The sequence below is a fragment of the Delphinapterus leucas genome, chromosome 8 (assembly GCF_059928025.1).
Source record: "Delphinapterus leucas isolate spDelLeu-1000000601 "Yukka" chromosome 8, BTC_Dleu_Yukka2, whole genome shotgun sequence".
NCBI classification, from domain to species: Eukaryota; Metazoa; Chordata; class Mammalia; order Artiodactyla; family Monodontidae; genus Delphinapterus; species Delphinapterus leucas.
Window position 1 is genome coordinate 26,513,522 of NC_143136.1, and position 13,921 is coordinate 26,527,442.

At 38.8% G+C, this 13,921-nt stretch overlaps 1 protein-coding gene across 1 annotated transcript in view; it reads right to left on the reverse strand.

Moving 5' to 3' along the window:
* The window catches only part of CPS1 (carbamoyl-phosphate synthase 1), a 222,533-nt gene that overhangs the window by 110,447 nt on the left and 98,165 nt on the right, over nt 1–13,921 (reverse strand). Inside the window, exons 6-7 of the mRNA XM_022567590.2 lie at nt 12,882–12,938; nt 453–545 (exon numbers count right to left, since the gene is read on the reverse strand). Coding sequence (XP_022423298.2) covers nt 453–545; nt 12,882–12,938 — 150 coding nt within the window. The remainder of the gene's footprint in view (nt 1–452; nt 546–12,881; nt 12,939–13,921) is intronic.

Below are 13,921 nucleotides of genomic sequence, written 5' to 3' on the forward strand. Positions count from 1 at the left end.
TAATACACTAAGTCTTCAGTGTGCTCAGGAATACTTTTCCCTGCACAAAATGACCCCAGATTCTGATTACTGTACTGGGTCTGATTTCTATAAAGTGTTCCCGACTCTCTGGCAGACCATTCGCTCTGACTCCTGATATTCAATTGAACAGCCCTTTTATTTGACATTGTTAAAGTCTTGAGCTAAGGAACCACAAGAGGAGAGAAGAAAAATTAAAACAGTAAACAGCCTCTAAATCAGGCCATGAAGATCACTCTGTAAGTAAAAGTTATAACTTTAAATGTACTGATTTTGTAATATATCAATTTTAACTGCTATGAGACCCTTTTCTCCCTCCCTCTCTGATGCTTCTGGAAGATGACCTCTACCTAAAAGAAGATTTTGATATTACAAAAGAGGAAGGTCTAAAGGGAATAAAATAATACTACAAAACATGAAGGAAAATTTCTCACCTTGGTTGAAACCTCAGCAATCAAATTCTGCTTATTTGGATCCACAAAGTCCACAGACTGACCTTCAAATTCAATCTTCCCAAGCATGGTACCCTATCAAATTAAAAAATTAGACAGTTAACAGGGAGCAATGATGCAGGTGCTGACAGGTTAAATTCACAGGGACTTACACAGCTGCTCCACTATTTAGATGTCTTTAGAACATACTCATAACCATCAGCAAGAGATCTTCATCTTCTCAACTAGGAAAGGTGAAGCAGTGTGCATGGTACATTTTGGGAAACACTGTGAGAAGGTACAAGCTAGCAAGGTTAATTTGTGAAAACTTTACCTTAGCTCTTTTAGGGCTGAGACAGTCACCTGGGGTAAGCAAAGTCAAAGGGCAACAGAATTCAGGTCTCCAGTAGATGCAAATCAGAGTATTTAGAGTACTTATGACCTAAAGCTATTTCGTGGGTGACGTCGACAAAATAATCGATTGAGAAGAAAAAAAGAAATCTAAAAATAGCTGAAAATTGGAAAAGAATGCAAACTTATTAGAGAGTAAAATTCACAAACAAAAAACTGTAAAATGCTGTATAAGTCACAAACTTTGAGAAGTTGCAATGAAAGGGTTCGCTGCTTTAGACATGCTAATAAGGGCTTGAACTTTAGAGTACCCTTAACCCTCTGTAAAGTTTTCACAAATTAACCTTGCTAGCTTGAACATGGCAAATGTTATATTATTCTTAGCTGTCTTGAGATTTACTTATCTGTTAGTAAGTCTACTTTGACCTATTTAGAAAATGGTATATTTTGTAATCAAGACTTTATTGAGGGAGAGAACAAATCAAAATAATTCATTGATTTGCTTTTCTCCAATGAAATTGTTGCACTGAAGGAAATAGAGGAAAGCCTTTTTCCCTTTGAAACGCATTCCTTAGGAGAAGAAGTAACTTGGGAGTGAGTGAGTACCAGCAACATGGTTAGAGGGTCAAATGGTTACTTCAGTGTGATTATTAAAACCAGAGTACTACCTCACACTCTGGGAAAAATAGTAAAAATCACCTTTCACTTCCATACTGGATTATTAAGTTTCATAGTGATCTCCACTTACTTTTATAATCCAAATCACAGAAGTCCTTGACTATATTTAGGGATCCCTAATTTTGAAATTCCGTTTTCAGTTCTCATTCCCTTTTTCTCAAAGCATGCTGAACGACAAACACCCTTACTTTTCAACCTAAGACTAATAGAACTGAAAGCCACACATAGTTTTGTTGTTGTTTCTAACATCTTTATTGGAGTATAATTGCTTTACAATGGTGTGTTAGTTTCTGCTTTATAACAAAGTGAATCAGCTATACATATACATATATCCCCACATCCCTTCCCTCTTGCGTCTCCCTCCCACCCTCCCCATCCCATCCCTCTAGGTGGTCACAAAACACCCAGCTGATATCCCTGAGCTATGCGGCTGCTTCCCACTAGCTATTTTACATTTGGGAGTGTATATATGTCCATGCCACTCTCTCACTTCGTCCCAGCTTACACTTCCCCCTCACCGTGCCCTCAGGTCCATTCTCTACGTCTGCATCTTTATTCCTGTCCTGCCCCTAGGTTTTTCAGAACCATTTTTTCTTTTAGATTCCATATATATGTGTTAGCATACGGTATTTGTTTTTCTCTTTCTGACTTACTTCACTATGTATGACAGACTCCAGGTCCAACCACCTCATTACAAAGAACTCAATTTCATTTCTTTTTATGGCTAAGTAATATTCCATTGTATATACATGCCACATCTTTTTTTAATTAAAAAATTTTTAATTTTATTTAATTTTTTATACAGCAGGTTCTTATTAGTTATCCATTTTATACATATTAATGTACATATGTCAATCCCAATTTCCCAATTCATCACACCACCACCACCCTGCCGCCACATTCCCCCCTTGGTGTCCATACGTTTGCTCTCTACAACTGTGTCTCAATTTCTGCCCTGCAAACCGGTTCATCTGTACCATTTTTCTACGTTCCACACACATGCGTTAACATACAATATTTGTTTTGCTCTTTCTGACTTACTTCCCCCGTATGACAGTCTCTAGATCCATCCACGTCTCTACAAATGACCCAATTTCGTTCCTTTTTATGGCTGAGTAATATTCAATTCTATATATGTACCACATCTTCTTTATCCATTCATCTGTCAGTGGGCATTTAGGTTTCTTCCATGTCCTGGCTACTGTAAATAGTGCTGCAATGAACACTGGGGTGCATGTGTCTTTCTGAATTATAGTTTTCTCTGGGTATACACCCGTTAGTAGGATTGCTGGGTCATATGGTAATTCTATTTTTAGTTTATCAAGGAACCTCCATACTGTTCTCCATAGTGGCCGTATCAATTTACATTCCCACCAACAGTGCAAGAGGGTTCCCTTTTCTCCACACCCTCTCCAGCATTTGTTGTTTGTAGCTTTTCTGATGATGCCCATTCTAACTGTTGTGAGGTGACACCTCACCGTAGTTTTGATTTGCATTTCTCTAATAATTAGTGATGTTGAGCAGCTTTTCATGTGCTTCTTGGCCATCTGTATGTCTTCTTTGGAGAAATATCTATTTAGGTCTTCTGCCCATTTTTGGATTGGGTTGTTTGTTTTTCTAATATTGAGCTGCATGAGCTGTTTATATATTTTGGAGATTAATCCTTTGTCATTGATTCCTTTGCAAATATTTTCTACCATTCTGAGGGTTGTCTTTTTGTCTTGTTTGTAGTTTCCTTTGCTGTGCAAAAGCTTTATGTTTCATTTGTTTATCTTTGTCTTTCTTTCCATTACTCTAGGAGGTGGATCCAAAAAGATCTTGCTGTGATTTATGTCAAAGAGTGTTCTGCCTATGTTTTCCTCTAAGAGTTTTATACTGTCTGGTCTTACATTTAGGTCTCTAATCCATTTTGAGTTTATTTTTGTGTATGGTGTTAGGGAGTGTTCTAATTTCATTCTTTTACATATAGCTGTCCAGTTTGCCCAGCACCATTTATTGAAGCGACTGTCTTTTCTCCATTGTATATCCTTGCCTCCTTTGTCATAGCTTAGTTGACAATAACGACCTTGATCATTACGTAGTGTCCTTCCTTGTCTCTTGTAACATTCTTTATTTTAAAGTCTATTTTATCTGATATGAATATTGCTACTCCAGCTTTCTTTTGATTTCCACTTGCATGGAATATTCTTTTCCATCCCCTCACTTTCAGTCTGTATGTGTCCCTAGATCTGAAGTGTGTCTCTTATAGACAGCATATATATGGGTCTTGTTTTTGTACCCATTCAGTGAACCTGTGTCTTCTGGTTGGATCATTTAATTCATTCACGTTTAAGGTAATTATCGATATTTATGTTCCTATTACCATTTTCTTAGTTGTCATGGGTTTGTTTTTGTAGGTCCCTTACTTGTCTTGTGTGTCCCATTTAGAGAAGCTCCTTTAGCATTTCTTGTAGAGCTGGTTTAGTGGTGCTGAATTTCTTAGCTTTTGCTTGTCTGTAAATCTTTTGATTTCTCCATCGAATCTGAATGAGATTCTTGCTGGGTAGAACAATCTTGGTGGTAGGTTCTTTCCTTTCATCACTTTAAATATATCATGCCACTCCTTTCTGACTTGCAGAGTTTCTGCTGAGAAATCAGCTGTTAACCTTATGGGAGTTCCCTTGTATGTTTGTCGTTTTTCCCTCATTTCAATAATTTTTGTTTGTCTTTAATTTTTGTCAATTTGATTACTATGTGTCTCAGTGAATTTCTCCTTGGGTTTATCCTGCCTGGGACTCTCTGGCTTCCTGGACTTGGGTGGCTATTTCCTTTCCCATGTTAGGGAAGTTTCTGACTATAATCTCTTCAAATATTTTCTCGGGTCCTTTCTCTCTCTCTTCTCCTTCTGGGACCCTTATAATGCGAATGTTTTTGCATTTAATGTTGTCCCAGAGGTCTCTTAAGCTATCTTCATTTCTTTTCATTATTTTTTCTTTTTTCTATTCCACAGCAGTGAATTCCACCAGTCTGTCTTCAAGGTCCCTTATCCGTTCTTCTGCTTTGGTTATTCTGCTATTGATTCCTTCTAGTGTATTTTTCATTTCAGGTATTGTATTGTTCATTTCTGTTTGTTTGTTCTTTAATTCTTCTAGGTCTTTGTTAAACATTTCTTGCATCTTCTTGATCTTTGCTTCCATTCTTTTTCCAAGGTCCTGGATCATCTTCACTATCATTGTTCTGAATTCATTTTCTAGAAGGTTTCCTATCTACACTTCATTTAGTTGCTTTTCTGAGGTTTCATCTTGTTCCTTCACCTGGTACATAGCCCTCTGCTTTTTAATCTTGTCTGTCTTTCTAGGAATGTAGTTTTGGTGCCATAGGCTGCAGGACTGTAGTTCTTCTTCTTTCTGTTGTCTGCCCTCTGGTGGATGAGGTTATCTAAGAGACTTCTGTGCCACATCTTCTTTATCCATTCATCTGTCGATGGATACTTAGGTTGTTTCCATGTCCTGGCTATTGTAAATAGAGCTGCAATGAACATTGTGGTACCTGATTCTTTTTGAATTATGGTTTTCTCAGGGTATATGCCCAGTAGTGGGATTGTTGGGTCGTATGGTAGTTCTATTTGTAGTTTTTTAAGGAACCTCCATACTGTTCTCCATAGTGGCTGTATCAATTTACATTCCCACCAAGAGTGCAAGAGGGTTCCCTTTTCTCCACACCCTCTCCAGTATATATTGTTTGTAGATTTTTTGACGATGGGCATTCTGACTGGTGTGAGGTGATACTTCATTGTAGTTTTGATTTGCATTTCTCTAATGTTTACTGACGTTGAGCATTCTTTCTTGTATTTGTTGGCAATCTGTATATATTCTTTAGAGGAATGTCTATTCAGATCTTGTGCCAATTTGGGGATTGGGTTGTTTGTTTTTTTTAATATTGAGCTGCATGAGCTGCTTGTAAATTTTGGAGATTAATCCTTTGTCAGTTGCTTCATTTGCAAATATTTTCTCCCATTCTGAGGGTTGTCTTTTTGTCTTTTTTATGGTTTCCTTGGCTGTACAAGAGCTTTTAAGTTTCATTAGGTCCCATTTGTTTATTTTTGTTTTTATTTCCATTTCTCTAGAAGGTGGGTCAAAAAGGATCCTGCTGTGATTTATGTCATAGAGTGTTCTGCCTATGTTTTCCTCGAAGAGTTTATAGTGTCTGGCCTTACATTTAGGTCTTTAATCCTTTTTGAGTTTATTTTTGTGTATGGTGTTAGGGACTGTTCTAATTTCATTCTTTTACATGTAGCTGTCCAGTTTTCCCAGCACCACTTATTGAAAAGGCTGTCTTTTCTCCATTCTATAATCTTGCCTCCTTTATCAAAAATAAGGGGACCATATGTGCATGGGTTTATCTCTGGGCTTCCTATCCTGTTCCATTCATCTCTTTCTGTTTTTGTGCCAGTACCATACTGTCTTGATTACTGTAGCTTTGTAGTGTAGTGTGAAGTCAGAGAGCCTGATTCCTCCAGGTCCGTTTTTCTTTCTGAAGATTGCTTTGGCTTTTCGGGGGCCTTTGTGTTTCAGTACAAATTGTGAAATTCTTTGTTCTAATTCTGTGAAAAATGCCATTTATAATTTGATAGGAATTGCACTGAATCTGTAGATTGCTTTGTGTAGTATAGTCATTTTCACAATGTTGATTCTTCCAATCCAAGAACAGGGTATATCTCTCCATCTGTTTGTATCATCTTTAATTTCTTTTATCAGTGTCTTATAGTTTTCTGCATACAGGTCTTTTGTCTCCTTAGGTAGATTTATTCCTAGGTATTTTATTCTTCTTGTTGCAATGGTAAATGGGAGTGTTTCCTTAATTTCTCTTTCAGATTTTTCATCATTAGTGTATAGGAATGCAAGAGGTTTCTGTGCATTAATTTTTTATCCTTCTACTTTACCAAATTCATTAATTAGCTCTAGTAGTTTTCTGGTAGAGTCTTTAGGATTCTCTATGTATAGTGTCATGTCATCTGCAAACAGTGACAGCTTTACTTCTTCTTTTCTGATTTGGATTCCTTTTATTTGTTTTTCTTCTCTGATTGCTGTGGCTAAAATTTCCAAAGCTATTTTGAATAATAGTGGTGACAGTGGCAACCTTGTCTTATTCCTGATTTTAGTGGAAATGCTTTCAATTTTTCACCATTGAGAACAATGTTGGCTTTGGGTTTGTCATATATGGCCTTTATTAGGTTGAGGTAAGTTCCCCCTATGCCTATTGTCTGGAGGTTTTTTACATTTAATGGGTGTTGAATCTTGTCAAAAACTTTTTCTGCATCTATTGAGATGATCATATGGTTTTTCTCCTTGAATTTGTGAATATGGTGTATCACATTGATTGATTTGTGTATATTGAAGAATCCTCGCATTCCTGGGCTGAACCCCACCTCCTCATGGTGTATGATCCTTTTAATGTGCTGTTAGATTCTGTTTCCTAGTATTTTGTTGAGGAGTTTTGCATCTATGTTCATCAGTGATATTGGCCTGTAGTTTTCTTTCTTTGTGACATTTTTGTCTGGTTTTGGTATCAGGGTGATGGTGGCCTCGTAGAATGATTTGGGGACTGCTCCTCACTATGCTATATTTTGGAAGAGTTTGAGAAGGATAGGTGTTAGCTCTTCTCTAAATATTTGATAGAATTTGCCTGTGAAGCCATCTGGTCCTAGGCTTTTGTTTGTTGGAAGATTTTAAATCACAGTCTCAATTTCAATGCTTGTGATAGGCCTATTTATATTTCCTATTTCTTCCTGGTTCAGCCTTGGAAGGTTGTGCATTTCTAAGAATTGGTCCATTCCTTCCATGTTGTCCATTTTATTGGCATATAGTTGCTTGTAGTAATCTTTCATGACCCTTTGTATTTCTGCAGTGTCAGTTGTTACTTCTCCTTTCTCATTTCTAATTCTATTGATTTGAGTCTTCTCCCTTTTTTTCTTGATGAGTCTGGCTAATGGTTTATCAATTTTGTTTGTCTTCTCAAAGAACCAGCTTTAGTTTTATTGATCTTTGCTGTTGTTTGCTTCATTTATTTTTCATTTATTTCTGATCTGATCTTCTTTATTTTTTTCATTCTGCTAACTTTGGTAGTTTTTTTGTTCTTTTTCTAATTGCTTTAGATGCAAGGTTTGGTTGTTTATTTAAGATATTTCTTGCTTCTGGAGGTAGGAATTTATTGCTATAAACTTCCCTCTTAGAACTGCTTTTGCTGCATCCCATAGGTTTTGGGTCATCATGTTTTCATCCTCATTTGTTTTTAGGTATTTTTTAATTTCCTCTTTGATTTCTTCAGTGATCTCTTGGTTACTAAGTAGTGTATTGTTTAGCCTCCATGTGTTTGTATTTTTTACAGATTTTTTTCCTGTAACTGATATCTAGTCTCATAGAGGTGTGGTCAGAAAAGATACTTGGTATGATTTCAATTTCCTAAAACTTACTAAGGCTTGATTTGTGACCCAAGATATGATCTATCCTGGAGAATATTCCATGAGCATTTGAGAAAAAAGTGTATTCTATTGTTTTTGGATGGAATGTCCTATAAATATCAATTAAGTCCATCTTGTTTAATGTATCATTTAAAGCTTGTGTTTCCTTCTTTTTTAAAATTTTGGATCTTCTGTCCATTGTTGAAAGTGTGGTCTTTTTTTTTTTTTTTTTTTTTTTTTTTTGCTGTACGCCAGCCTTTCACTGTTGTGGCCTCTCCCGTTGCGGAGCACAGGCTCCGGACGTGCAGGCTCCGCGGCCATGGCTCACGGGCCCAGCCGCTCTGCGGCATGTGGGATCTTCCCGGAGCAGGGCACGAATCCATGTCCCTGGCATCGGCAGGTGGACTCAACCACTGTGCCACCAGGGAAGCCCTGAAAGTGCGGTCTTAAAATCCCCTACTACGATTGTGTTACTGTCGATTTCCCCTCTTTTGGCTGTTAGTATTTGCCTTATGTATTGACGTGCTCCTATGTTGGGTGCATAAATACTTACAATTGTTATATCTTCTTTTTGGATTGATCCCTTGATCATTATGTAGTGTCCTTCTTTGTCTCTTGTAATAGTATTTATTTTAAACTCTATTTTGTCTGATATGAGAATTGCTACTCCAGCTTTCTTTTGATTTCCATTTCCATGGAATATCTTTTTACATCTCTTCACTTTCAGTTCTTTGTGTCCCTGGTGTGAAGTGGGTCTGTTATAGACAGCATATATGCGGGTGTTGTTTTGTATCCATTCAGCCAGTCTATGTCTTTTGGTTGGAACATTTAATCCATTTACATTTAAGGTAATTATCGATATGTATGTTCCTACTACCATTTTCTTAATTGTTTTGGGTTTGTAATTGTAGGTCTTTTCCTTCTCTTGTGTTTCCTGTCTAGAGAATTTCCTTTAGCATTTGTTGTAAAGCTGGTTTGGTGGTGCTGAATTCTCGTAGCTTTTGCATGTCTATAAAGGTTTTTATTTCTGCATCAAATCTGAATGAGATCCTTGCTGGATAGAGTAATCTGGGTTGTAGGTTTTTCCCTTTCATCACTTTAAATATGTCCTGCCACTCCCTTCTGGCTTGCAGAGTTTCTGCTGAAAGATCAGCTGTTAACCTTATGGGGATTCCCTTTTATGTTATTTGTTGTTTTTCGCTTGCTGATCTTAATATTTTTTCTTTGTATTTAATTTTCGATAGTTTGATTAATATGTATCTTGGCTTGTTTCTCCTTGGATTTATCCTGTATGGGACTCTCTGCATTTCCTGGACTTGATTAACTATTTCCTTTCCCACATTAGGGAAGTTTTCAACTATAATCTCTTCAAATATTTTCTCAGTCCATTTCTTTTTCTCTTCTTCTTCTGGGACCCCTATGCTTCAAATGTTGGTGCATTTAATATTGTCCCAGAGGTCTCTGAGAGTGGCCTCAATTCTTTTCCTTCTTTTTTCTTTATTGTGCTCTGCAGTAGTTATTTCCACTCTTTTATCTTCCAGGTCACTTATCCATTCTTCTGCCTCAGTTATTCTGCTATTGATTCCTTCTAGAGAAGTTTTAATTTCATTTATTGTGCTGTTCATCATGTTTGTTGGCTCTTTAGTTCTCACATGTCCTTGTTAAAAGTTTCTTGTATTTTCTCCATTCTATTTCCAAGATTTTGGATCATCTTTACTATCATTACTGAATTCTTTTTCAGGTAGACTGCCTATTTTCTCTTCATTTGTTTGGTCTGGTGGGTTTTTACCTTGCTCCTTCATATGCTGTGTGTTTCTCTGTCTTCTCATTTTGCTTAACTTACTGTTTTCAGTGTCTCCTTTTCGCAGGCTTCAGGTTTGTAGTTTCTGTTGTTTTTGGTGTCTGTCCCCAGTGGCTAAGGTTGGTTCAGTGGGTTGTGTAGGCTTCCTGGTGGAGGGGACTAGTGCCTGTGTTCTGGTGGATGAGGCTGTATCTTGTCTTTCTGTTGGGCAGGACCGCGTCCGGTAATGTGTTTTGGGGTGTCTGTGACCTTATGATGATTTTAGGCAGCCTCTCTGCTAATGGGTGTGGTTGTGTTCCTGTCTTGTTATTCGTTTGGCATAGGGTGTGCAGCACTGTAGCTTGCTGGTCATTGAGTGGAGTTGGGTCTTAGCATTGAGGTGGAGATATCTGGGTGAGCTTTCGCCATTTGATATTAGGTGGAGCTGGGAGTTCTCTGGTGAACCAATGTCCTGAACTTGGCTCTCCCACCTCAGAGGCACAGCCCTGACACCTGGCCAGAGCACTAAGACCCTGTCAGCCACACGGCCACTCACAAAAAGAGAAAAAGGAAAAAAAAAAAAAAAAAATATATATATATATATATATATACATATAGTTACTCTCAAAGTCCACTCCCTCAATTTTGGTATGATTCATTGTCTATTCAGTTATTCCAGAGATGCAGGGTACATCTAGTTGATTGTGGAGATTTAATCCACTGCTTCTGAGACTGCTTGGAGGGATTTTCCTTTCTCTGTTCGCACAGCTCCTGGGGTTCAGCTTTAGATTGGCCCCGTCTCTGCGTGTAGGTCGCCTGAGGGCATCTTTTCTTCGCTCAGACAGGACAGGGTTAAAGGAGCAGGTGATTAGGGGGCTCTGGTTCACTCAGGCCAGGGGGAGGGAGGGGTATGGCATGTCAGGCGAGCCTGTGGCGGCAGAGGACAACATGTCCTTGCAACAGCCTGAGGTGTGCTGTGTGTTCTCCTGGGGAAGTTGTCCCTGGATCATGGCAACCTGGCACTGGCAGACTGCACAGGCTCCCGGGAGGTGAGGTGTGGAGAGTGACCTGTGCTCGCACATAGGGCTCTTGGTGGCTGCAGCAGCAGCCTTAGCGTTTCATGCCCGTTTCTGGTGTCTGCTCTGATAACCGCGGCTCGTGTCCGTCTCTGGAACTCATTTAGGTGGTGCTCTGAATCCGCTCTCCTTGCGCACCCCGAAACAATGGTCTCTTGCCTCTTAGGCAGGTCCAGACTTTTTCCCGGCCTCTCTCCCACTTAGCTGTGGTGTACTAGCCCCCTTCAAGCTGTGTTCACGCAGCCAACCCCAGTCCTCTCCCTGGGATTTGACCTCCGAAGCCCGAGCCTCAGCTCCCAGCCCCCGCCTGCCCCGGTGGATGAGCAGACAAGCTTCTCGGGCTGGTGAGTGTTTGTCGGCACCGATCCTCTGTGTGGGAATCTCTCCACTTTGCCCTCCGCAGCCCTGTTGCTGCGCTCTCCTCCATGGCCCCAAAGCTTCCCCACTCTGCCACCTGCAGTCTCTGCCCACGAAGGGGCTTCGTAGTGCGTGGAAACCTTTCCTCCTTCACAGCTCCCTCCCAGAGGGGTCGGTCCCGTCCCTATTCTTTTGTCTCTGTTTTTTTCTTTTTTCTTTTGCCCTACCCAGGTACGTGGGGACTTTCTTGCCTTTTGGGAGGTCTGAGGTCTTCTGCCAGCGTTCAGTAGGTGTTCTGTAGGAGTTGTTCCACATGTAGATGTATTTCTGATGTACTTGTGGGGAGGAAGGTGATCTCCACGTCTTACTCCTCTGCCATCTTGAAGGTCTCCCCCTCAACGTATGTTTTTAATATGAGCCCATATCACTCATAATCAAATATAATAGGCAATACCACTATTTTGTCTGTGCTAATCTATTCAGCCGAACTTTGAAAACCTAACTGCCTCTGATAAAAGCAGGGTTCACCTTAAACTAACCTAGCACATGAAGAACATGATATGGTCTTGTAAAGTGTTTTCCCAAATACTAGGACTGATTATATTCTATTCAACCTGCCAAATCTACAGCTTGAATTGAATTTCCCAATTTTATTCCCTTCCCATTCTGGTATCCTCATCATTGTTTACTGCTCCCACAACATCATTGGGCTACGAAAACACAAAAATCTACCTGGGATATATAATCTCACTAACATCTATTCTCAGGAATATCGTGGAGGAGGGAATAAAATCAGAGATAGAGTAGAAGGATTGCATAAATTCTCAGTGTCTTTCTTCTGGTCATGGGTATGTGGCCATGTTTTTATTTTCAAAGCTGTTCTTTCTGTTTACAGAGATCCTGTGTCTATACATATGCCAACAATCTACAACAGATTTTCTTGAAGAATCCTTTTCACTTTGAAATTGTATCTTTTCTTTTTTAAGAAAAAATATATAATTTAATGAGTAAACTTTGGTGGCATTAAGGGAATTTAGTTAACATTCATGAGATAAAGTTTCTTTCTGTTCTGGGATATGAAGGTTTCATGTAAGAAAAAAACAAGTGTCCACCTCTTATAACAAGAAGAAGGAAGTAGATGGGGCTGAGATATTCTCAGAAGAAGGGTCAAATATCTCAGCTAGCAGATATGAAAGCAAAAGATAAACTTACCTTCATCTTGGTCATTGGAACAATTTCAAGAAAGACTATATAACTGAGGTAATACATGCAGGGTTCATTTAATATACCCACGAGCTATAACTCACTAAGTTCAAAAACTCCTCCAAGAGGACTAAACAAATAATGGCCCCAGTGCTGTACACTTCCTGGTTTTCCTTTTTCAGCAGGTAGGTATTCAATTTAGGCAAAATTCTTATGCACCTAGTTACCTTCTCCACTTGTTTACTAGCCCTATCACATGAGCTGAATTACAACGGCTTTAACTTGTCACTTGGAATAGTGAACATAGAGTGGGCAACTCAATAAACTACTGCTGAGTGAATTAATCTCAAAACCATTCAGTAACAAACATCCCAATCAAGTATTCAGTCTTGAAAATTACATCAAAAACAGTAAAACAGGATGGCAGAGACCCAAATGATAGAAATTGACCAGATCTGTTCTTTTACACACCAATGGGTTCCTTGGGCAAAGGGAAAAAAAACATATATATATGTAAACATAGATTTGGCTAAATATGATTATCATACCTTATCTCGAATTATTTTAGTCAGCATTCTTGTATCCACTCCATAAATTGCAGGGACCTGTAAGGAAAATAATTGTAGTGACAGTAAAATTGGAGGAAATTTGGTCCAGCAGAGTGTTTTCAAGTTACAAACTTAACATCATCTTCTTGAGCAGTAAATAATTTCCCTACTCCTTTTCTCTGATCCAGGGTGTCTGTGTCACAAGAACAAGGTAAATTGCTGTTCAGTTGGGCACAGGACTCTTAATATCCAGACCCTTCCTCAGAGTGAAAAGTGAGAAATTCTGAACATCAGTCTTCTGCTACAGCTCTTTTGCTTTTAATCCAGGATGTTAAATAAGTAATATAATTTTATAGATACATATATATTTTTAAAAAATGGAATTTGTGAACTTCATAAGCAAAGATATGTAATTAATAGGCAAATCCATGTTGTGAACCACATGTTCCTGGCACATGGTAGGCAATCCTGAAGGTTTTCCTGAAGGTGCTTGTTAGGTAGTCATGCTGTATTAAAATTTTGCCCAATCTATTAGTAAATCAGGCACACCATTTGTTTTAGTTTCTCTGACTAGGTTGGATAGAGATAGATGTAGTACAGTACGTTCCCCCTTCTCCCCAGTTTTGCTTCTAGTGGTTTCAGTTACCTGTGATCAACCATAGTCTGAAAATATTAAATGGAAAATTTCAGAAATAAACAATTCATAAGTTTTAAATTGTACACCACTCTGAATAGTGTGATGAAATCTCCCACCATCCGGCTCTGTCCCACCCAGAAGCTGAACCACCCCTTTGTCCAGCGGTGCCCACCCATTAGTCATTTAATAGCCACCTGGATTGTCAGGTCAACTGTTGCGGTATGGCAGTTCTATGTTCAAGTAACACTTACCTTACTTAATAATGGCTCCACAGTGCAAGAGTAGTGACGCTGGCAATTCAGATATTCCCTTACTGTGCCTAATTTATAAACTAGACTTTATCATAGGTATGTACACATAGGAAAAGACTTAGTAGATATAGGGTTTGGTACTATCCATGGTT